Raw genomic sequence first — 27,228 nt, forward strand, 5'->3', positions numbered from 1 at the left:
CCATGTAATAAACACAAACTACTCAAAGTGAAATTAAGAGTCAGCATTTTTAAAAGGCTACGTTTTTACCAATCCATACTGCACAACACATTTTCAAAAGTTTCCGTGTTCAGGGGTTAAAAAAGCTGGGGTAGTGTGGAAGAAAGGTGAAAAACAGAGACTAATATCTGAATTCTAAAATAACCTAGCCTCAGCAGTACAGCATAATGGGCGTGGGGATACAGAGGACAGAGATCTCTGGCAGCAGTAAAAGCCCACCAAGCATGAGAGAGAGAGAGAGAGAGAGATAACGGCTCACATGCAAAGGTGACCAGGTGGATGTGCCTGAAGTCACAGATCATGGTTCATATGAATGAAATAATGAAATGATTAGCAGCCCCTCAGATTCCAGGATTTGTGTTGAAATCTTGGCCTGGTCACTTTCCATGTAGAGCCTGCTTACTGTTCCTGCATTTTTGTATGTTAACTGTTGTTTGTAAATTGGCTTCATGAGAGTAAGTATGTCCTTTAATGGACTGAACATTCCATCCTGAGTGCATGCCTGCCTTGCCCCAATGCTGTCTGGGGTATCTTCAGGTCTCCATGACCCTGCAATGAAATAATACACACATACTTTACAGATTCATATACAGTCACACACTTAATTAGACTATAAAGAATACAGGAAGAAAAAAAAAAAAACAGGCATGTACAATAGACTCAGATTTAACTTAGATTTCTGAGGTCAAAGAACTTATCATGAAAACTTTGTCTTAAGAAGGAAAGCCATACTTTAACACCTTAAATTTGTATTGTTTTAACTCTCAACCCCAACACAATGATGTTCATGGCATATGACCTGGCTGTGGTATATTCTTTGTGCTTATATAGGTCAATTTATCCACAGATGGCAAAACTTGTTGTCCTTTATGGACCCCTAATCATCCTGTCTATAACTGGCTAATTATCTTTCTCTTACCTTCACCAACTAATAGCTAATGTGTGATGAGTGTACTAGCTTAAGAATCGCTGCTGACACAACATCCAGGTGGAAGCCATGCATTTGTGGTGGTTGAAGTGGCTTCCCTACTTTCTATGTGAAGTGCTCTGATTGTATAAAAATGTGCTTTATAAATGTATCCATCTGTCCGTCTAAAAAATGTGCTTTATAAATGTATCCATCTGTCTGTCTAATGTACACATTCCTTTTCCCATCTAACAGTCTAGGTATCTATCCATCCATCCACAGTGCTTTTCCTACCTATCTACCTACCTACAGTAGCACCCCTGCCTAAAATTGTCTGTTACTATGAATGGTTAAGTGAACAGAAGAATGAACTGCTCACCAAAAAGCATAAAGTTAAAGATGACACATTTCTTTTCAGCATTTTATGCAAGATTAGTGCATTGTTTTTGTTCTGTACAATTTTACAGTGAAAAACAGAAAGGAGCAATATGCAAAAGTTTGGTCACCCCCAAGATATCTGAGGTCTCAGATACCTTTTACTAAGGTGGTCTCAGATCTTCATTAGCTTTGTTACGACTATGGCTTCTTTACAGTCATCATTAGGAAACCCCCGGGTGATGCAAATTGCTAAGCTGTGTAAATTCTCTGACTCCTCACAAACCTTGTTCCAACAATTAGTAACCATGGGCTCCTATAAGCAGCTGCCTAGCACTCTGAAAAATAAAAGAACTGATGCTCATAAAGCAGGAGAAGGCAACAATGAGATAGCAAAGCGCTTTCAGGTAGCCGTTTCCTCAGTTCGTAATGTTATTATGAACTTGCAGTTAACAGGAATGCCGGAGATCAAGTTGAGGTCTGAAGGAAACTTTCTGAAAGAAATGCTCATTGGATTGCTAGAAAGGCAAATAAAACCTGTTTGACTGCAAAAGACCTTCAGGAAGATTTAGCACACTCTAGAGTGGCAGTGCACTGCTGTACTATGCAGCAACACCTGAACAAATATGACCTCCACAGTAGACTTAGCAAAAGAAAACCTTTTCTGTGTTCTACCCTAAAAATGGTGTACCTGAAGTTTGCAAATGAACATCTAAACAAGCCTGATGCATTTTGGAAAAATGTCCTGTGGGCTTATAAAGTCAAAATAGAACTTTTTGGCCACAATGTGCAAAGGAACGTTTAGAGAAAAAAAGAGTGCCGAATTCCAGGAAAAGAACACATCTCCAACTATTAAGCATGGCGGTGGGTCGATCAGGCTTTGGGCTTGTGTTGCAGCCAGTGGCAGAGGGAATGTGTCATTGGTAGAGGGAAAATGAATTCAAAGAAATATCAACAATTTGTGGAAGCAAACATCACACCATCCGTAAAAAAGCTGAAGTTACAAACAGGATGGGCCCAACAACAATGATAATGATCTGAAACACCTCAAAATCTATAACAGAATACCACAAGAGGTGAAAGCTTACGGTTTTGCCATGGTCCTCACAGTTCTCTGATCTAAAGTTCATTGAAAATCTGTGAAGATATCGAAAGAACAGTGCATGCAAGATGGCTCAAGAATCTTGCAAAATTAAGAAGCCTTTCGCAGGGACTAATGGGTGGAAATACCCAAGTAGGAATTGAAAGACTTTTAGCTGGATACACAAAGTGCTTGAAAGCTGTCATACTTGCCAAAGGGGGTCTAACTAAGTACTCACCATATCAGGGGCCCAAACTTTTGCTTCAGGCCCTTTTCATTATTATGGTATTTGTGTACCTGTGAATGACAGAAATAAAAATGTAATCTGAAAATATTAAAGAAATATGTCATCTTTAACTTCATGCCTTTTGGTGACCAATTCATCTTCTGCTCACTTAACCATTCACAGTAAAAGACATTTTAAGCGAGGGTGCCCAAAGTTTTGCACGCCACTGTACTTACCTATATACCTAACAAATTAGCTAATTAACTTGTATGTGAGTAGCACCCCTTGGATAAGTTTCCTCAAGAGGAAATATAGGGAAACAGTTTTAATAATTTTTTTTTTGGATGAAGTAATGTGCTTTATTCCTTAATGTGTTAGATGAACTCTACAATGATCAAGGAACGACAGACAACTATTTAAAACTCACTGTTTTATTATGGTAATGTTATTCAATATGTCAAATTACAAGTGTATGGTGTAACATAAAAACAGTTACAAACTTATATATATGCATATTTACAATATATACTTATCAAAAGTAACAAGCTAAATCTGTATATGTATAAAGAAAATACAACTACAGCATGAGTTATTAACCTTAAATTGTACATCATATACTGGGTATTTTTAAACACATAAAAATACCTAAAACAAAAATAAAACCAGAACAAGATGTGTTAAGGTTTAATGGAAACTATAATATATTTGTGAGGCACTTTGAGGTCATCAGGGTGTAAAGCAAATGGCACTAAGGAAAAAAAAAATGAAAAAAGAAAAAAAAAATGTAGAAAATATAGCAAAATATAGGCAATGTTTAAAAAATGTTTGAGTAAAGCCAAATATACTGCAGCTTAAACACAAGGTTTCATACTATTAATGCTTTAACACTCTCTGAACTAGTCACATGAAAGTTACATCATCAAAAGCTGTTAATAAAATAAAATATATGTCAGTGCACCAAAGCATAAGAAAAATGGTATAACCACTTGGCTGCTGAACAGAACAAAATACTAATTATCACAATGAATATTATCAACTTCATATATGTATTTTTTCAAACCTGAAAATGAGAAGGCATTCTTTGCTTTAAAAATGTGCTGGTCCTTTCAAGGAAAAAATATAGAATTAGCAGCAAAGTGGTTAAAAATAAATTATACATTGTTAGGAGTAGAATACATTATACACACACACATATATAGTGCATACGTATGTGGGTATATTTAAATTATATATATATATATATATATATATATATATATATATATATATATATATATATATATATATATATATATATATATATATATATATATACATACACACACACACATACACACACGTATGTATATGTGTGTGCGTGTGTGTCATACACTGTATATCTCTACACATATACACACAGTGACCCAGCCATTTTCCAAGGTACTTGTTCCATTCAGGTTTGCTGATGAGAATATATAATATCTCAGTCAGACAGATACACATTGCATATAAAATACAGTACATGACCAAAGTTGCACTGTGCTGGTTAATGCCTCTGAGTGAATCTTGTTAGTCAGAATCTTTTCCAAATCACATACAAACCTTGAAAGATGTCGGTTTAGAGCCAGACAATTTTATGTTTGTAACTGGCTCATGAAATAAAACATAATTAAAAGCAGATAGAGAACATAAAACAAATCAGAAATAAAAATCATCCGTTTCCCTTGATTTAAAACCATTTTAGAATAAAAGAATGCATTAACAGTCTTTTGTAAGCAAAAAGGTTGAATGACATCTGGTAAAATGAAATTAATGATTGTTTCAAGCAGTGTTAATATTGAACCGCAAAAATAATAAGTGGACTGCCATTACTGTAATACAGTTTATTTAAGCACTGTTCAGTAGAAAACTAGAAATAAACTCTTTAACAACACCTCTATTATATTTTGATTACTTATCCCTTCTACTTTCAATGTGAAATAATACTCAGATACATCCTATGTACATAATGCTGTCAGTTTAAGCAATTTACTCACAGCTATGATAAATATACTTTTTCCTTTTAATGACTTTGTGTTGGGACTTCTCCTTTATTTAGCTATTTAATTAATTTATTTACTTAATTTAGTGTTATTTATTTACAAGTGTTTATATTTTGGTAACTTGGTTAACATCTAAATTCAAAGCATTAATCCATCATTTAAAGACTGCAGAAACATGTTCCTCAGTCCCCTAACCTCCTGATACGTGTTGCATAGAAAAGGAAAGTAATACTTAGTGCGAAACATTTTTCACCACTCATGAATACAATAAATTGGGCCGCTTGGTCTACTTCTCAATGTGTGGTTTTGTACATAACATTGAAACAGAGGCTCCCCACAGTCAACTGTTTTCCACGCAAAGAAAGCTACAGCCATAGAAACTGTGCACATTTTGCATCCGAGTCTTTTGGCGCATACAAGTATTCTCCAATACGTAGAATATGGCTAAGAACAAAGTGACAGCAAAAGGTTACTTTTTACACTTTAAGAATTTAGCAGAGAATGGATTTCATAACAAAAGTTGCAAAGATCTGCACTTTATTTTCCGGATGCGTTTTAAAAGTACCACATACCTAAAATGGTAAACATTGATGATTAAATAACATTCAAGCATAAATAAATGGGAATATCAAATGATCACCTTCAGTTCAATTTGACCTACACAGTACCATATATAAAAAAATACGTAACCTTAAAGTGACCAATATAAACTTCAGATTACACAAATCGCAAAACACAAAAACAAAGTCTGTCTACCAAGGAAAACTATACATGATAATACACTGTACAGTGCTTCACTTTTTTTTTTAAACACAAGGAATCCGGGTATCTATGGCAACGTTTACTTTAATCATTAAGTTAAAAGGACTGGAATTTAGTACTCACAAGAGAAACGCACGTGTACGTAAACAAAAAAGCTTCCATCAAACTTAGCCAGTGTAGGTACAGGGGACGTTCAGGTCGAACTAAAGGTAACGTATGCCTTACTTTTTTGTTAAATACAAATGCATACTTTCAGTAAATAAAAACATGGTTAAGCATGACATCTTAATTGCTTGAACAAGTTATTGGTCGCCGGTTTACAAAAACATCAGTGTCTTTGTAGCTCAAAATACATAACTATCAATATTGAGTGACCATTTTCACTTCAAAGCTTGCTAAAAAGAAGGAGTAATATGCACTACACGTGGAATTAAACATGTTGAACACAATGGTACATTTGAAACTTGTCAAAACCAGCCAAAGGACCTGAGTGAATGCATCTCACTCTAACAGTGGAAAGTGATTTAATGTGTACCGCTATTCTTCATTTTTATGGCATGATTCTTTGTACAGGTTAAAAATACAAAACGTCCACTAAAGACTGAATCTTATCACTGCTAAACAAGAAAAGAAGTTGCACTCTGATACCAATTAAAGAGAACCAGCATTTCCTTCAGAAACAAACTTCAATCGATTGTTATTTTGCAAAATATTCATCTAGTAAGTACTTTGTCAGTAGATACTCTAAAAATGCAGAGTCTTGTTACCTGACTGCAGAAAATGCACAAATATCCCTTTTAGCACAATCATATAGTTTACTCTCTTTTCTTACACAAGAAAGCACAATTCAAAGTGCTTTCTGTACCAAAAGTCTAAACAAAACAAAAACACAGACCCTCTTAATAAATTACATTATGCATATGTAATAAAGTCAGGCCTGATGGCCTTGATTAGTAATCTCCACATTAGAAATCTCTGCTGCTTCCTCTGATTGAGCTTATCGTATGGCTCCTTTACGCAGAACTTCCTCTGCTGGCCAAAACAAATCTTGAACGATCCAAGATAGATGCTGCCCAGAGATAAAAAAATGATGGTGAGCTTCACTTCCTTCTATGCATTGATTTCATCCAGCTGCTTTGTGTTTCCCCCCACAACATCTGCAGCTCTCACCACAATGGTGACATGCCCTCAGAGGAAGGTAGCAACACATACATGGTGCAATGACAGACAAAGCTATAAGTGCTAGCCATCGGAGGCAGAACTTGTCATCACTTGCGTCGCATGAGCAGGGGTCTGAGAAGTCCCCTTCTGAGTCTGACATGCAGTGGTACAGCATGCTTTCAGCACAAAGCATACAGCTCACTTGATAAATGCATTTCTTAATAGGGTCAGGGGCATCCTGGCATTGTCCTCTTGAGTTGTCCTCATGGTTAAACATTTCTCTGCAATATATGCAACGGGAACGCTCCCCGTCCTCCTTTCTTCGCCTGGACTTTTTTGATTTTGGCAAGGGTGAAGGCTGGCTCTTGAATACCACTAAACTCTTGGAGTCTTTCATTGGGTTGGATTCTGGTCCGTCACCACAAGGACATAAATATTCAGACTTTTTAGAGTCTGGTTTGGAAAACTGAATATTGGAATCTGTGTCATCTCTATCCAAGTCATTTTTCCACATAATTGGATGTCGATAATCCTCGTAACCTCTGATTAAAACGTCCTTCCGTGGGTTTATTCGAACAATTTCATCTTCATCTTGAAAACTAACGTGTCGTGTTGGTTTAAATGGTACCTTAGGGGAAAAAAAGAGAAAATAAATTAAACCCATTAAAAAAATCTTTCAACAATAAACCGGATTACGAGAGTGCTTCATCAATCCTAATTACATGTTCTAGTGCTAATATTAAGTTAAAGGCAATTTAATTAGAAGAAAACTACAAGTGAATTGGTCAATTTCGCTTCTCCTGATTGAGAGGAGACAGTTGAGATGGTTTGGGCATGTTGTAAAGGGGCCACACAGGCCCCTGTACAGCTTCTAAGGACATATCTCACTGGGGGGAGACCCAGGACATGCTGGAGGGTTTATCCCTTTTGGCTGGCTGGGGAATGCCTAGGTATTCCCTAGGAAGAGCTGGAATCAATAGCTGGAAACAGGGAAGTCTACGGTGACTTTTCTGCGCCGCTGCCACCATGGCCGTCACCAGAAAAGTGGTTTCAGAAAATGAGAGGTGATTAGATTTCTTACTGGACTTTCAATTAATCACTGCAGATCTATGGAGCTGTCTATTAAAGAAAGAAAGGAGTAAAGGTATGGGATGTAGTAAGGAAGGCATGGTGAAAGTTATACCTCACTAGAAAACTGTAATTGAATTTTGCTCTGGTCACTGTTTTTGAGTGTAGTGTTCTACCAAAATTCGAAGATGTGCACTTTAGGATGATTGGTAATTACAAATTAACTAACTATAAATTAATTAATAAAAAAGAGTTTGTGTGATTGTGTGCGTAAATGTGAATTGTGTTTGACTTTGATTCGTCCCTTATTCACAATGCTCCAGGTTCATGCAATCTTGAAATGAAATTAGTCAGTTAAATGGATGGATGGGTATCAAAAAAAAAATATAATCACTGGGGGAAAACGTAACTAATTCAACAAAACACCCATGCAAATTACTAGAAAAAACATTAACACAAAAATAGGCAATGGTACATTTGAAACTTATCCAAACTGGCCAATGGACCTAAGTGAATCATATCACTCTAACTGTGGAAAAGTGCCTTAATGTGTACTGTTATACTTCATTTTATGCCATGATTCTTTGTACAGATTGAAAATGAAAAATGACCACTAAAGACTGAATCTTTTCACTGCTAAATAACAAAGTAAGTTGCATTCTTATACCGATTAAATTGAACCATCATTACCTTCAGAAGAAAGCTTCAAATTTCAGCATTACTTTCATACTTCAAAACAACTAACCCAGGAAAGTACTAGAGGAATTAATCTCCATCCTAACACCAAAACAAGTTATGGTGATAACTGCTTAACTGACTGTGATCAAAAGTAGATTAAAACACAGGAAGCTTTAATGAAATCAGCTTGACACTTGTCTGTTCCTGAAGGCGTTATTTGAAATGATGACTAGCTATCTTTTCTGTCACATAGACTTTAGTATTGGCTACAGTTCTTCATCTCTCTCCTTGCAAAGTTTTTGATGTAATGTTCATACTGTACTGATTATTTTCAATTGCATTTTTATTTATATTTATTTCTAAGGTTTTCTTTGTCTATTCCAATTCTTGTAATCAGCAGGTATTTCACATGTACAATGTAAGGTATTTCAACTGTAGAATTACTGTACACCTATCCAAAGGATCACATCAGGGTAAAGAAAGTAAATGGTTTAACGCATTATTTATACCTTACAATGAAATATGTTTATGTTTTCTTTAAATACTGCAACACTTAAACCAATCATACAAAAAATAATCTTAAATCCTCAGTCTTTGATAATTTTAGACATATCTCTAACCTTCTTTTTTTAAGGATAATTCTAGAAAAGCATTTTTTCCAGTAGTTAAGATGTAGAACATTCTTTGTAAGTTGTTGTGATTCTGTGTCAGAGGTCCATGACACTGTATACAGTGCACAAAAAGGATCTAATCTAGGCCCACTGTTATTTTAGATCTACATACTTCCAGTGGAGCAGATTATTCTGAATTACAAGATGAACTACCACAGCTATGCAGATGACACCCAGATGTACTTATCTATAGCACTTGATGACCTGCAGCTCTGTGCCTTCATCTTACAGTCATTGCAGAATGAATGAGTAGTCATTTTCTCATTGGAAGAAATTAAAAAAGTGGCATCAATGCCAGCAGTAAAGAATTTAGGTATTATTATGGACTTGGATCTAAACTTCAAATCATGTATTAACTATACTGATAAGATTCAGTGTTCTCATTTAAAAAAATACTGCAAAGGTTAGACCTCCTATAACATCAATCAATTCATACTTTTGTTTCAGGCGACTAGAATATTGGTATTGCACTTCAATCAGGACTATCTAAGACATAAATAGACTACAGCTAGTTTAAAATGCAGTTGCAAGAAACATCACCAGGAAAAGAAAATCTCAGCATTGTTTAGATTTTAGCATTACTACATTTATTACCTGTATCCTTTAGAACTGATTTTCAAACACTTTTAATCATATATAAAGCTCTGAATAAGTTTGCTTCTCCCTATATTTAAGTGCTTGTCCCCTTGTATTCCCAGTCATAATTATAGATCCTCAGACAGTGGTTTGCTTATTATCTCAAAAGCTAGGCCAAACAGAAGTACTGTAACGAGGCAGCCTTTCGCTGTTATGGACCTAAAATCTGGAATGCCATACCGACACAGATGTGTTTCAGTAATACAATGGGTCATTTCAAAACAACACTAAATACCCACTTTTAAAGATTTGTATACATTTTATACTCTATAGATAATGCAATCTCTTCTAACCTCTACTATTTTGTTAACTTTTCTGGTGGTCTTTTGGTCATGGAACCCCTGCAGATTTATTTTCACCAGCATCTTGCCAGCTGAAGTTGTTATTTTTCTACCCTCCCTGGAAATCCGACCATAGCATTAAACTTATCTATATAATCATTATTAAACATCAAAGAACTTAAAATGAGTATAGTAATGTAATCCATACTTAAAGACTTTACTATTTCTATTACATAGTTTGTATTATTTTCTTTTTATTGTATTTTTTTCTTTAACGTCTGGTTAAGCACTTTGAACTGCTACATGTTTTGTATGAGACATGTAATTTTAACTATAAACATCACTGTAATAAATATTTTAATAACCACATAAATGCAAATCATACTTAAATATTCTACTATATTTTGTACAAATTGGCTTTTAGGAACAAACATTTCTTTTTTTTATAATGACAGCGTATAAGTATTTAAGCTCTGTTGAAACTAAATACTAACGTAAAATGTTTAGTTATAAAGAAGCTATTAACAGTCTAAACATTTCATTAACTATCCTATTAAGACTAATGAATAGCCAATATAGTAAGATGACTTTTGAAAAATATTCTGGTCATTTGTTATTGTTTTATATATTTAAAAAAAATTGATAATATGGGTTATAACATGCAGATTATTAGCAGTTGCTTATAATGGATATCTTAAGTATTGCCGTATTTTGTTTACTAAGTGTAACACTGATGTGTGATTAATAACTTAAAAAAAAAAACACTTTACAAATATTTGATAAATTAAAAACAAAAGAAATATACCTGGTTATGAGGTGGAGGAAAATACAATCTCCTTGGAGAACTGAAGTCGTCAAGTGGCTGAGTTTTAATGTAGCAGCTTCTGAAAGGTTCATTGGTCACAACAGTGTTGTGTCGAGAAAAGGATTCTTTAACTGGTGTGCAAGTGGAAGTTTTATCTTGAGAAACCTTAAAATAACACAAAAAGGAGAAAGATATCTCTGTTAAAAACAATATTTATTAAAACAACATTTCCCATGATACCATGGTTTCCCCACCAGGTGGCATAGCATACCTCTTATTGTAATTAAATTCTGTGGAGGACTGACAGCTATAAGATGACGATGCTGATGTAGAACGTATGCAAGAAAAAAAAAAACTTAACAGGATCACTTTTCCACTGACAGTAAATCTAAATGTTATCCATCTTCAACAAATATTTTTCAAAGAGTTTGGTCTGTAAGTTGACTTAATCTTTTGAGAACTCTCTATAACATTGCATTTCTCAATAAATTACAGAACTGCTAAATTTCCAATAATAAGAGAAACTAAGGTCTGTACCACATAAACGAATACGTAATACCTTTTTTTTGAAAAGTGTAATACTTTGATTTGCCCAATATGTACAGTAAATGTATTTTCATTCTAAATATGCTATAAACAAACAACTTTTTAAGAAGGGTTACAGTGTAAATAAACATAATCTAGTGAAAATCAATGCTAGCATATTAGAATTGCATAGATGAATGTGATTATAATTGACTAGCAGGAAAGTATGCAGTAAGTATAATGCTTAAAGGTCATTTATTTTATTTTTTATGCTCAACTCCTAATATTTATACTATCTAACTTTACATGGCTTAGAAGTACTGACTTGGCAAAAATCATGGCTGTTGTCAAATTATGACATATGCATTTCTATTTTTAAATGAGATAATTAAAATTGCAGGCAGCTGCTAAAATTGAGGTTTTCACAATAATAATTAACATACAAGCAGTTATAACATGTTTCACATTAAATTGCTTGTATAATATACCTTAAATGTATTTTTGTTTCAGAATCAAATTAACTATAACTGAATCTCATGACATGGTTGGCAGATGGATTTTTAAACTGCATTAAGTGACACAAAACAACAACAATTAAAAAATATTCATTTAAAAAATATTATTAGCTGACCAAATTGATATGAAACACAAACAGACAACGCCTACGTTCAATCTTCTGTAACCACACAGCCTGTGAAGTGCAGCGCTGGAGCTGGTTAGTATGTGCTGTTTGTAAAGTAACCCACGCCAGCTTTTTAATGCACAACGGAAATCTGGTTTGCTCCCAACTGCTGGTATAGTAATTACTGTCCTATGGTTGCTAAGAGATACTTCCTTTTCAGTCTACTAAAACAGTTTTGCATGCTTGGCCAATATGGAATGATGGGTAAAATAATAAAACAACTCCAGCTGTAGAAGTCCTGCAGATGTTAAAGCCAGATGACAGCTGTAGGGAAAACTGGAACTGCTTCTTTTTTAAACTCGTTTTTTTTTTCTCTTTCCACACTTTATCTTGGCAGTGCGTCAGATATCAGACTCACAGTTGTATAGTTGTAAGAAAAGTCTCTTATTTTAGAACTGCACAAATCAAAAGGTTCAATTTATAATCATGATGTCTGAAGCTGGATTTACTAGAATGACAGCATAAAGAGGACTGAGATGCTGTGTTAAAATCTTACCATAACTTCTCAGGTCTAAATTACAATGCCCTACTATATACAGTAATCCTTTTTGTGTACGTAGCACATTTAATTTCCTGTTGTGATAACAAATAGACACCATATCATGAAAAATAATGGTAAGTACTTAACAAATCAGTACTTTAAAAACATATGAGGAAAAAGAGTAGAAACAACACCGGGGAGTTACACGTGATGCTCAAATCTAGGTATGTGAGGTTGGGGGGTACTTATTTTTAAATATGTAGTAAAATACAACACTAACATTATGAATTATTATTTCAATGACCTTGCATGTGATAAAGAAATAGATTAAATATAATGGAACATATACTTTGAAATTAACACAATATTAAAAGACTAGCTATAGTAATAAACCAATAGAAAATGAAAACAGCAGTTGGGCAAATGGTGCATGTGATCAACTGTTTTCAAAAATATTTTCCATTGATTGGAGATGAGCATTAATGAATTTTGGGCCCAGGTTTGAATAATTATAGATCCTCCTTAAACTTGAATAATGGGAAAGTTCTAAATAGTGTATAAATACTACACATTAATACATTAAAATATAAATATATATATAAAGCTAAGGGCAACATATTTGGACAGATTCCTTCATTACAACTAAACCTACAAACATCTCCTCGGCATTCCTAAACCTATAACTAAATTATAGCACTGATTCCCCTTTCAGCCATATTTTCTGAGCAGAAATAGTTCTTCAGCTATTATATTTTAGCACTTCAAAAGTTTATTGTAAAGCACTTGTACGTTTTCAGGACTTTTAAAACTTTCTGGAAAAAGATAAAAGGTCTTTTTCAATAAATATCTTAGACATCATATTAGCTTTAACCTGGACAAATCAATGGTTGATGGTATATGATTTATTTACTGTAACAAGCTGACTAATATTGTTAAAAGATCTAAAGTCAAAGTAAACTCGGCTGAGGAAAGAGTTTGCATTTCATTAGCCTTTATTATACATTTAGACTGTCCAATCTTGAGAAAGGTTTGCATTCTAAATAACACCAGCAAACAAATATTTCGCACAAAAAAAATGAGAGTGGCCGGTATATCAAAGCATGGCAAAAGATACAGTAAACTCAAACTCAGCCAATTTAGCCAATCATCTCTGTTGCACTAGATTGAAAGCATGGAGAAAAGTCCAGAGCACACTCACCGATACTTATAGTACTCATACTGGGCCAATTTAGACTCATTAAACTACCTAATATGGATATAACTGGGATGTACAGGGAAAAAGAGAAAACCCATGTCGGCATAGAACAAAGTACAAGCTCCACACTGTCAATGATCCTGCTGGGAAGAAATCCATGTCCCTGGAATTGTGAGAGGATAAAGCTAATACCTGTTCCAACTGCTCATAGTTTAATGCAACTAAATAACAGTTTTGCAACTTGGTCCCTTTTTGAATGTTAACATTTGTAATGGAGAGCTAAAAAGATAAAATTGAAAAGGCTTTATCCACAGAGACATAATATTGTCCAAAATTTACAACTACTTCCTGCTAAAGAAAGTCTGTACCGTACACTCTTCAACAAGGTAATCTATAAGTTTTGTACTTACAATATTGTTCAAGATCTGCTAAGACAACTGGAGAGGTCATCAAGTGATGCCATACCTTGTTAATTGGATTGAGGATGAGAGCCAACGGCAATGCGTAATTACGTTATCATCTATTTCCTTTACCATTTGGCTGTGTGCCTTATTTAGAAGTAGTAGCAATGGAGAGAATGAAAATAAGGTTAAGCTGCATTATGTACAAAGCATGCTTTGAACATGCTTGATTATGAGTCATGATGGACATTTTTGGGTAAGGTCCTCCTTTCATGTTATTCTGCCATATAAGTTGAATTTGAGGGGAGTGTGAGATAGTGTTGTCACATGCTCATTTTGTTTTAAGTGCCACACTTAAAATTGATAATAGTTGTGATGTATCTATTGATAATTAACCAACCAGTTTGAAGGAACTGTTTTGTCTAGGTAAGGCTATGGAGGTGTTCCACACTACTTCAATCAATTACCAAAGAGTGCCATTAACAGCATTCATCATCATCGATGCTTTACAGAAAAAATAACATTACAATACTGTATCAAAGAGACATTTCCACGTAGAGCACAATTAACACTGTAGTTCAAGTACACAAAAGAATACAGTATTAATACTGGAAAAAACACAATCAAACACAGAAAACAAAAGATTGTGGAAAGAAAGTAGTTCATTACACAAGAAAACCATACAAGAAACAGTGTTAAATATCAAGAGGTGAATGGCTGGGTATACAGTTTTGATTTTAATATCAGAGGTATTGAAGTCTCACAAACTCACTGAAACACTATGTAACAACGAATGAGATTCACAAACTAACATTTAACAGGAGTTGTGTAATAAGACTGGAGGACCACCAACATCAGACATACACAATACACTGTTCAAGTCCACTAACAACTTCATGCACATAGTTTCTGATCTATGCCTTTACATAGTTTCTGATCTATGCCTTTGTACACCTTTGTTTCTGAGCTCATTTGAAAGCTTTTAATATTCAAGATTAGATTTTTATTTTGAAATCAGCACAGAAAACGTAGAACATCTACTAAAATTATCCTGAAATCACCTGAGCCCCTACCAAGTAGTATGGACAGCCAAAGGTCTTACTGTGAGATTTTGGAGCTTTATTAGGAATAATTATGAAGAGGTTGGATACTTACCAAACTACTCTCTTCTATTTATTTAGTTTCCACAACATTTTAAATAAATAATATCTGAAGAAGTATATATAGATTAAAACAAATTTGAAGCACAAGTTAAACATTTTTCAAACATAATATTTTATTTTCATAAAAGTCACATGACATCACTCACCTTAGATGTTTGGTTTGTTATGAAGCTAAGGTGAAGCTTATTTATTTAATTATATTTATTATTTATTGATTTATTTATATAAATAAACTAGCTGTCTACCCGTCTAGGACAGTTTGAAATCCAAGTAAATCAATGTAGACCTTATCAATTGCAGTGCAGTGTGTCCGTCCTGTTGATATGTCTCTTTTACATATCATTTGGTACAGGATTCGTAAAAGTAGTTGTAATCTTTGCAATGCGCCATCTGTTGTACATATTCTTTAACATTTCACAATTGGTATCAATAAAGCATGAATTCAAACGAGTTGAAATGGACCCTTAAAGCTTACTGATTATTTCCATTTCAAAGAGACAAACAAAACAGTTTCACAAAATACTATTTATGTATTTCAAAAATGCTTATGACAACATAAAGGGGAAAAATATTTTACCAAAGTATGTCTATTACTTTCTCTGGGGGAAATTTACAAACTCTCTCATCAATTTACAATGAGTAGTGGAAGGGGGATTTTCATGTAAATAACACCAAACAGATAAAATTAAGCTACAAATAATCAGGGAAAAAGCCCATTATAGCTATAAAAACAAAACAGTGATACAGATAAACACAGTATTATACTGTACCTAACCACAAAATTAAGTGGAAACAAAATGAAGACATATTGTGTCCTCATTTCCTGGTAGCTCCTTCAATGTCTCTGAATCTTTGAAGTTATTGTTAGAAGGGTGTACAATTAGTACCAATACCTCAATAACTATATAAAGCTACTGTGTAGTATTTCAGAATTTGCATTGCAAAACCAACAAGATCTCACATCTGTCAAGCAACACTACTAGCAACAAAATAACGTCATTTACATCACCTTTCTTCCCCATTCTGATGCTCGATTTGAATTTCAGTAGGTTGTCTTGACAATGTTTACATGCCTAAATACATTGAGATGCTGCCCTGTGATTAGCGGATTAGATATTTGTGTTACCATACAATTGAATAGGTGTACCTAATAACGCAGCTGGAAAGTGTATACAGACAGACACATATATGAGGTACGTCCAAAAATAAACCAGACTTTTTAAATAGGGTGCCAACAAGCCAACACAGCAGAGTCACAATAGTGGCGATGTCCTTGAGTTTTAGTCTCCCATGCAACAGAATGAACTTGTCTCTTGTGCCTTTTGCAATTTTTTACAAGTTGAAAAATTAAGGATCTTCAAGAGTAATATGTTTCCATGCAATTCTATGTGAAATTGGTAAAAACGTATACCAAGACTTTTCAGATGTTGTAGCAAACTTGTGGAGAGGACTGTTTATTCTGCACACAATGTTATAAATGGCACTGATGTTGGAAATTGGGAAGAACGAATATAATTCCAAAATTGGATGGCCTTCCAGATCAATTTGAGAAAGTGCTTGTTTTGAATCATGAAAATCATTGCTTAATTGTCATTGAAATTGCTTAAGAAGAACGCATCAGTAAATGTTTGTGTCATACAATTTTGACTGAAAAACTGCAGTTATATCATGTTGCTGCAAAATTTGTGTCACATCTATTGACAAATGAGTAAAAACTGAATCATGTCATAGTCAGCTGGAAGTTGTTAGATTGTTAGATCACTCAAGTGAATAGCTTCTGAAATGTGTCATTGAAGGTGATGCTATGACTTTGCTTCTGATGCTCTGTATGTGTACAGATATGATATCAAAACAAAAGTGCAGCCGTCGCCGTGGGAGGGGAAATTGTGAAAACGACCAAAAAAAGTATGTCAGAGTCAATCAAAAATGAAAGTGATATTGATCATAGTTCATCATGAGTTTCTTCCACATGGTCAGATAGTCACTGGACAGTTTTACTTGAACAACATGTGAAATGTATGAGAGAGGTAGTGTGACGAAAGAGACGCTAAGAGTGTTGAAACAAGACCTGGATGCTGCACCAAAACAATGCACCCGTTCACTTGTCACTCCATGTCTATGAATTTTTGGTGAGGCACGAGATGGCTATAGTCCCGTAGACTCTGTATTCTCCAGATTTGGCTCCTGCTAACTTTGTCTTGTTCAAGTACTTGAAAAACAACCTGAAAGGTTGCCAATTTCAAATGATAGAAGAGACTGAAGAAACTCTGGTATTGGACACATGCGTCATTCCACAAAACAAGTTCCAGGATGCATTCTGAAAATGGAATGACTGTAGGGAGCTATATATAATAAAGGAGGAGAATAATTTGAAGATGACAAATCGAAGTTGTAAGCAAACTAATATTTTTTATTTAAATGTTCACTCTGTTTTGAGACTAACCTCAAACACGCATTATTATATTTAATGGCCAAAATTCTTACTTTCAATTTCCTCTAATTTTCCTGAAAGTTGACAAGGATAAATACCAGTAAGTGGCTCACTGAAATGTTTAATTCCCAAACACAGACCTCAAGGCAGACTTGGTATTGATCAAAAACAGTGGCTTTATGCCAAAAGAGAGTGACTAAAACAGCTGTACATTTATGAAATCCTTTGTTAATACTAAAACACCTTAATATCTATCTGCTTGTTTACAATGTAAATTGTATGATTAAGGAAACAAATTGAACTGTTTAGTTATTCTCCAAAACTACACATTGCTATCGATGCATACATATTTAACATTTGTCAATCATAACATTAGCAGTGGCTTTCCGATATCTGCATGATACGATTGTCACCAGATAGGGTGCACAGAAAGAATGAAGTCATCAAAGTGAGTGAATGCATCCTTTACTTGTTTCACCATTTCTACAGTCTTTCATTACATGTGTACAGGTGGGCGCATTAATGGGACCAAGCTTTTAAAATAAAGCTCCCCTTTCCCCTCATTCATTAGTCCTTCCATATTTCTGGGTTTTTCAACATTGTTTGTGAAACTGTGCCAGAAAATAGGCTTTCTGCTTGTTGGCACACTTTGAATAAGCACAAATACAAAGCATACTTTCCATCTGATGATGTCTTTAACTTGCTTTTCTCTAACTTTTAATCTCTAATTGTACTCCTCTCTCAGATCACCCTTTCCAATGCTGATGTCATATGAAGAGCCACTGTACCCAATAAATGAGCTCCTACTGGGCTGCTGACCATCAAATCAGGGGGATGGGTAGGTCTTCATTTCAGAAGCTCATTCCCATTTGAACATACTCCCATTAAGCCTATGTCACATTAGATGAACTTGTCAGTGATTTTCAGTCATACCATCACTACAGGCAACACAGTTTACAAAACAGACAAAAATATAATTTTTGAGCGGAGTATTCCTTCATATTTCTGAGCTACCACCAGTTTTAGGATTTACTAGATTGGAGAAAGTTGCTTAACTGTCAACAAGCAACTGGATGTAAAGAGATTATGCGATATTTGTGCAGTGCAACTTTTTTCTCTCTCTTTTTTTATTTAAACTATATACCCATTGCTATTCACATCAGTTGCCTGTATTAAAGAGTAAAAAGGAGGTTTCAAGGCCATGTTGAAGTGTCAGTATGAATGAAGTCTGAGGTTATCTTCTTGCTTACTCAATGCAATTAAGATTAATATTACTACAGGCAGTCCCCGAGTTAGGTACGAGATAGGGACTGTAGGTTTGTACTTAAGTTGAATTTGTATGTAAGTCAGAACAGGTACATTATTTTAATAAATGTTATTGTTGACCAACTGTAACCAAGTGCTCTGCCAATGAATGAAGGAGTGTCACCCCTCTCTGACCTTTTTATTATTTCTACTTTATTTTCAATGGTGATGTTGTTTTTCTTCTTTACTGTATCACCAGCACTTGCATCAGATTTGCGTTTCAGAGACATTGTTGAAGGGTGAAGACAAAAGACTAAGATGAGCTCTTCTGCACAGCACTGTACACGCTATCACAGCAGGAAGGCACCCGTCAACACATCTGATGTACTGACATGAGACAACTTCCTGCTATGTGCGTAACAGTACAAGCAGGCTTGCTTATTGAGAATGAATGGGGGCATTGACGGGCAGTTCATCACCAGCCAACCTCACAGTCTCCTCCACTACAGTATGCTGCCTACAGCGTCCGCCCACCGAGAACGAACACGGTGCGGCCAAAGTCGGGTAGTGAATCGCCCCATTCGATAGGCAGCCATCCGATGCACACTACGATGCTACCCCCGGCCGCCCTGTTCACCCTCAATGGCCTCCGTTCAGCCACAACCGCTTGCAGCATTACCAGCCACCCACCGAGAACGAATGGGGCAGCCGTATGTGGTGGGAGGGCAGTGAAACCACTTGCCGCCGGGAGCTGCCTGAGAAACACTACACTGCGCAAGCAGCGAAATTGCCCCCCTCCAGCCTCCGTCCAACCATCGCTTGCAGAGTTCCTAGGCCGAAGATGATGGAGCAGCAGTTACTGAGGCGCATGCGTTGCAGCTGCGGCTCCATTCATATGTCGTAGGTCGTATGTCCGCAACCTGGGAACAACCTGTACTTTGTGTGATTTACCTTATGTTTGGATGATAACTACACATTTTGTATTCTGGACACATAATAGGAATATAAATTGTTGTGCAGTTTAAGTGACTATTTCAACTATTTAGATGGTGGATCTATAGTTAAAGGATTTGCTGAAATTAGTCAATAGAGGGCCCTACTACAATGATTAATTTATTTTTGGTATCACTATTCAATTTTTACAGGTGCTTAAAACTATAAGCACATACTGTATAATAGATATGATTACAATATATCTATGTACTAAATACCTTTTTTTCCACTAAATATCACAGAATGCATAAAATGTGAGATTAAAGTCAGCATTGGTATGTTATTAAACAAACCTACACTATGCAATAGACGGACTATACAAAAATCATTATATTGGTAAAACTGGTGTAACTACTGTATATAATAAACCATATGCACTTTGACAGATAACAATTTTGGCATTTTGCACACTGTAAAGATTTAACATCTTACAGAAAACAAGCTAAAATAAAAGAGCCGGTACTCTTTAAAAAATGGAATTAATCCTTACCTGTGACCCATCTTCTTCACCTTCTGGTTCACTATATGAAGGGCAGCCTAAAACAGAAAATGTTAAATAATTTTGAGTATTATGAACAAGCAAAATCAAGACACTTGTAAACACCAATAATTTTACAAACTTATAATACCACTGTTGTATTGCAGTAGACAATGAGATATCAAGAATGTTACTGTGAGTGAACTGCTCTCTTCACTCACTGGAAGAAACATAGAGAGAACAAAATACACCACACACATCCAAAGGGATGCAAGGCACACATATTGGAGTCCTTACAGTTTGTAACAGCTGTTGCTCAGATTCCACATGAAATAACACCAACCCTGCCTTAAACAAACTATACAAATGAAATCAAGAATGAAGCCCACTTTTTAAAATCAGACATTGGTCATGAAAATACAGAACACTGCTGCCAAGGGGAAGCTGCACAGCTAATGAGGGAAAGAAATTCTCTTACAATATCAGCTTAGCACATACTGATCCTATAGCACTCATAAGTACCACTGAAATAAGGGGAATATAAACATTGTACATTTAAAAAAAACATACCTGCAAGATTTGATAATGGGCAATAATTTATTATCAATAAAGAAATAATCAATTCTTGAGTAACTATGATGTACTGGAGAGAAGAAGGAACATTATCTGAAATTTGGATTTGAGAATCTCCATGGATCTTATAAGTTATAACCCATTACAAACTGTGTGATTGTTTTTAAAGTATTAAATGTTATCGCCACAGTAGTTGAAGACCTGTCCAGGTCTGGATTTAAGACACAATTCAAATTTCCAGCCATTATAATTTTATGAGTGTTCATATTGGAAATAGATGCACATATAATTGTGAATATCCCCGTGGGATTAATAAAGTATCTATCTAAATACATTTTGGATAAAATCTCTATCATCCATATTAAGTGCCTAGATATTTATTAAAATTATTTTAGATTAAAATTAATTACCCATCACCATTACATATTCACCCATCAGGATCAAGTACTACATCTGATGCTGCAAATGAGATTGTTTCATGTATTAAGATTCACACACTTCTAGTTTTTTTTTTATAAAGCTGGAGTGAAAAATTTGTCCAATCAAATCTCTTTGTAATAGAAACTGGTCCTTACATATTAAGCCATTCTCTTCTAAATGTACTACTGTTGACATTTAGGCCTGTTAGGTGAGAGAATACTTTTTTTCTCTTTAGATCAAGACTGAGACCTTTGACATCACAGCTTACAAAGTTCACTGTTTGGTCAAAGAGACTTTGCTTCTGATCTTTTCAGGACATGTTATATTATTATGTAAAAGTAGTGTGGCTTTTTATAAAATAGATTTAACCTTGATTTCATATTATTGCCAGATATTATGGCTAAGGAGCCTATTATTATATTGGCACTTACATTTGTTGGGGTGAAAAAGATAAACAGGAACTAACTTGCCCAGCCCTTCCCCATATTGCATTTGGAAGGCAGGCTAGACCACACTTAACAGAGTGCAAAGTCCTCTGGCAAGCCAAGAGACAAGGCATGTACAAAACAAAAGAAACCCCCAGCAGCAGTGTGGTAAGAATTAAAATTTAAATATCTTACTATCTTATGTACTATCCTACGATCGCACAGTCCAGATACAATAATATAAGGTATGATGTTAAACAGTCCCCCGGGGTGGGGGAGAATAAAAAAAAATTGAGGACATTTTTATGACTAATGACAATTTAAATTACTAGGTACTTAATGGTTGACAAAATATACTGTACATATATTTATTCTATTATCATGACTGAAAAAAATGACCAAATAGATCAGGTTGAAGGCAGAATCTTCATTGCATTACCAGGATAAGTTATGACGTATGTTCATATTTTAGATGATGTTGGATCAGTGTTTTTAAGTTTTTTTCTAATTCTTCTGGAGAACTAAAGTGTAGAATTGGCCATCTATAATCACTTTCAATTTAGCTGATCGTTTGGAAGCTGTTGAGCGAGGGAAATCATGGAAAATAAGAATGTGGTTATATTCAAATACAATCTCCACTTTCTGTCTGAGAACTGACATCAAATTTTCTTTAATTTGTAGTTTGTCAAATCAGACTTCCAGTTTTAACGCATTCGATCCACATTTGCGAAAAGTTGCTGAGATCTCAGTGTCCAACTTAAAGTCCTCTCCTATTATTGTAGAAAATAGTTTGGCTATGAATTATCAGGATTTGGACTTTCACAGTTTTCAGGAAGTCCTTCAATTCTGACGTTGTTCCGTCTATATCTATCTTCAAGCGCAACTAATTTATCACTAAGCACTTTGCATTCAGATTTTACAGAAGCTGCTTTTTTGTCAGCAGCAGATGTCAATCGTTCAACTTCTTCAATAGGAGTATTTGTAAACGTTTGCTTAACTTCTTCCAGGTGAGCACCAAGTACTGTGACTTTATTCTGAATTTTGCTCACATTTTCCTCTATTTTTTTCATCAATTCTTGCTAATTTTTTTAAGGTTTACATCAAAGTTATTGCTTAAATGTACCTGCTGGTGTTTAATATCCTGAGGCAGATTGTCTATTTTATTGGGTATTCACACTATATCCTTCTTTACTTCCTCCTTTGCACTATTTATTTTTACCCCAAGTGTGGTAAATCAATAACTTCAGCTCAGATAGTTCATTTTCATGTTCTCTGTGCTCTGAAGGCAGAGTTATGTAACTTGTTGGAGTTGATGTTGTTGATTCACAGGGGGTGTTAGTAGTACTTGAACAGCAGGGATAAAGAGGCCATGCTCAGTCATGATATCCTTCCTGAAATCAGTGATTTCTCATAACTCGCAGTTTTGTTCCCACATTCATTGTTGGCTGGAGCAGATGCTGCAGAGTGATGTCCCAGATGATCCAATCCTTTGCCTGTCTCTTTCAGTTCAATCTGTGGCAGGCCATGACGTGAACATAAGACCGGCTTAGACTTTAATGTAGCTTTAGCTACCTTTTCCTTCTTTTTCGGACCCTTGCTCTCACACTCATGCTTTTAATATACTTGTAATTGAATCCTCTCAGGATGATTAAATACAGGATATCTCAGATAGATAACAAAATTGGCTAAATAACATCTCTGCCAGCAGAGCACCGTCTCAGATGTCCATCTCTCGCAATGGACAAGACGATCTCATCTAGCTTCTTCTCGTGCTTTCTTAAACAAGGTTAGACCAATTTCCCAAAGGCTCTAGCAAAGTACACACAGCTACCACACATAACAATTGCAGCAGTCTGTTTATACTACTCTTAAGATAAAGCATAGTACCATGTACAGGCAGCCCCCGGGTTAGGTACGAGATAGGGACTGTGGGTTTGCACTTAAGTTGAATTTGTATGCAATTCAGAACAGGTACATTATTTTAATAAATGCTATTGTTGACCAACTGTAACCAAGTGCTCTGCCAATGAATGATGGAGTTTCACCTCTCTCTGGCCTTTTTATTATTTCTACTTTATTTTCAATGGTGATGGTTTTACTCTTCTTTACTGTATCACCAGCACTTGCATCAGATTTGTGTTTCAGACACACTGTTGAAGGGTGAAGACAAAAGGTTAAGATGAGCTCTTCTGCACAGAACTGTACACGCTATCACAGCAGGAAGGCACCCATCGGCAAAACGTTTGATGTACTGACAAGAGACAACTTCCTTCTATGTGCGTAATAGTACAAGCAGGCTTGCTATTGAGAATGAATGGGGGCGGCGAAGGGTGGTTCACTACCCGCCCACCACACAGTCACTTCCACTACAAGTATGCTGCCTGTAGCGTCCGCCCACCGAGAACGAACGTGGTGCTGCCAAAGGTGGGTAGTGAATCGCCCACCACCGCCCCCATTCAACAGGCAGTCACTGTACATTGCTACCCCCCCACTGCTCCATTCACCCTCAATGGCCTCCGTTCAGCCACAACCGGGTCACCGCTTGCAGCATTACCAGCTGCCCATCAAGAACGAACGCTCCCCTCTGCTCCATCCAGCCTGCATCAAGTGAGCAGCAGTAGCTGCGGCGGCAGTGAACCGCCCCATTAAGCCTCCGTCCTGCACACAAGTAATAGCTGTGGCCCCCGGGGACCATGGACTACGCGTCACCACTTGCCGGCAGGAGCCGCCTGTGGGACACTACACTGCGCGAGTAGCGAAATCACCCCTTCTAGCCTCCGTCCAGGCAAATGGCAAGGCAATAAACTTTATGTCACGTACTTGCCAGTACAGATCCCCACCTCTGACTCAATATGTAACCCAGATTGTCAGAATAAATTCAAAAAATATTTTAAGCATTACATTTTAAACAAAACACATTGGATTCTTTGCTCCTTTTTTTAACACGGTTAACAAGTAAAGAAAGAAAAAGCTAATCAGCAAGCAAAATCTTTTTATAACAGTCAAAACCAGCACAACATGCTCTGTCAGGGTCTATACAAAACTAAAATTAATAGCTGAAGTGAAATGAAGTATTAGTCATGCTATGCTGAATTTCATGGTGTCACACAGTCGAACAAGTTCAAAATTATTTTAATGTGTATTTAAAAGTTTGTTATGACATTTGTACTAAAAAACATTACATTTGAACGTTTTGCTTTTTGTTAACAATGCAAGATTCCCTATTTTATATTTACGTATTTGTTTAACACAAATCCTAAAAAATATGTTTTGTTAATGTATCAATTGAGTTATCTATAAACATCGTAAATAATAAATTAGGTTAACCTTCACCCAGTGAATAAAAATATACCTTGCTTGATATCTTCAATGGCTCTGCGGATGCCACGATCAAACGCTCTTGCATCAGCAGGACTCTGAAAGGTTAATCCAAACTTCTTTTCATCGATTCTCCAGTGGTGAAATATTGGGTTAACCCTGTTGTATATCAAGTCCTTCTTTAGAATACATTCTAAAACAACCTAAAGAAAGGAAAAGAATAAAAATGAAACATAAAAAAAAAAATTGTCAAGGGTGTTGACAAAGTTCTATTTTTCATTTCAACTTCCACTTGGTGAAGGACATAAAAAAAATAAAATTACAAGCACAGCAGATGCTGCTCTATATTTAGTTTGGTGTTACCTACTGTATGTCAGCTATTAATTAGCCAATATTGAAATAAAAAGGAACCAAATTTTACTCTTTTTTTTTTTTTTTAACATTTACCCCATTAATTATGTTCAATACTAAAAACTCAAAACAAACGCCCAGCTTTGGTGCAAATCACAAACAGTCAAGCTAAATGTTAAAATGTAGTGTGTATAGGAAGACTTTTAAAGTCTCTTTACCTTGTAAGACTAACTCTGTTGAGCCCCTAAATGTTTTAATTGTCTTTTTAGAATGGTTATAATTAATTTAAAAAAAAAAAGTAGACACTCCTACACAGAAACATGATGCATTGCTTAAGATATGTAAAGTTCCCTGGGGACGGCTGTACATTTCAGTAGTTAAATAAATAAATACATTAAAAAAATATTCCTCAACTATAACAATTTAAAAATTCACTGGGTGGTAAATGAGACAACTGACACTTTGTGCATTTACATTTGACTCTTATTTAGTTTTTACTGTTTAAGGCACATGCAAAGTTTAAAAAAAAAAAAATTATATATAATTGGTATAAATACAATTGTCTTTACTACTGTCTATTCTGCAGCCTTTACTTACCAATACATAATCAATTACTAAAGGATCACGGTTTGTTTTTCAATACAAGACTAAACACACTAAAATTATCTTTTTAGATATTTATACTTCTTTCAACCTTCAGAGAATATCAATTTTGTATTCTAGGATTTTATATACATGATCTTGTGAATATCACTAGATGTACATGAAAAGACACAGTTTATTTTAGTGAATAGTTCCTTACTGATTTATCTTTAAGTTTCTCTCCATGAATAAGAAAATCACCGCAGCCGTTTTCATCTTGATGTTTGATTTTGTACACTGTTACACAACTGAGTCCACCTCCTCCCATCGGCAGCCATCCACCACTAGAGTCATCTCGGGTCATCACCACTGCTCGCACTCGTGCATAACTATCACTGCCATAGAGAAAGAGAAGGAGAGAGCAAGAGAGAAAAAGATTCATTAAAAAACCAAACAAAAAGTTTAGTTAACAATTCAGACGAGAGATAAGTGTGTTTGGTTTTCATAAGTCAAGGTCCTTGCTTGCAGGAAGCACACACATTGTAGAACAGAATTTTTTGTACATTTTATTACTGAAAGTAATAGTCATTTTTACTTACAGCAAGGCAGTAAGGAAATTATTTTTGTAAACTCAATTTCAACTTTGTGGACCTCAGCATATTAAAAAAAATGCAGTTTTGTTCAAAAATATCATTTGTTGACAGGTGTTTTCTTTTTGTTTCTAAATATATGACACAAAATACCATACAAGTTAACAAACACCGCAAACATTTTATTTGTCCACTAGATAGTAGTAATCAAAAATGCACATCTGCTATGTTATCTGGGAGGGGTTTTACTGAAAAGACCTTTTGCTAGTCATCAACATGAAAAAAACACTTTTAATGAAGTACCTCCTCTGAAAAGTTTTTACGAAATAAAATGTTTACCTTTTAATATGGTGTGGCTTTATATCATCTTTTTAAAGCAAATTTAAAAACAGAATGCTTTTTAAATTTACCTAGATACAAAAGCACTTAAATAAGGGCCATTTGACAGTCAAGTATACTATCAAAATAGTTTTTACCAAATATATTTTTTTTTAAAATCAGGGGAAATCACTATGCATCTACAATTTCCATTCTACTAGATGAACATTATTAGATATATCCTACACAGTAATACAAATTTACAGCTGCAATTAAATTCATATATGCCACCCCATATTTTAAGAAACAGAAGCTACAGCTGGTATGCCAGTTTATCAGATTAGAC

At 35.2% G+C, this 27,228-nt stretch overlaps 1 protein-coding gene across 1 annotated transcript in view; it reads right to left on the reverse strand.

Moving 5' to 3' along the window:
* Window positions 1-5,447: 5,447 nt before the first annotated feature.
* Window positions 5,448-27,228, reverse strand: part of spred1 (sprouty related EVH1 domain containing 1) — an 87,853-nt gene continuing 66,072 nt past the window's right edge. Inside the window, exons 2-6 of the mRNA XM_039741116.1 lie at window positions 26,195-26,369; window positions 25,076-25,244; window positions 20,318-20,364; window positions 10,712-10,876; window positions 5,448-7,200 (exon numbers count right to left, since the gene is read on the reverse strand). Of these exons, the coding sequence (XP_039597050.1) occupies window positions 6,535-7,200; window positions 10,712-10,876; window positions 20,318-20,364; window positions 25,076-25,244; window positions 26,195-26,369 (1,222 nt within the window). The 3' untranslated portion in view covers window positions 5,448-6,534. The remainder of the gene's footprint in view (window positions 7,201-10,711; window positions 10,877-20,317; window positions 20,365-25,075; window positions 25,245-26,194; window positions 26,370-27,228) is intronic.

The sequence above is a fragment of the Polypterus senegalus genome, chromosome 18, assembly GCF_016835505.1.
Source record: "Polypterus senegalus isolate Bchr_013 chromosome 18, ASM1683550v1, whole genome shotgun sequence".
Classification (NCBI taxonomy): Eukaryota; Metazoa; Chordata; class Cladistia; order Polypteriformes; family Polypteridae; genus Polypterus; species Polypterus senegalus.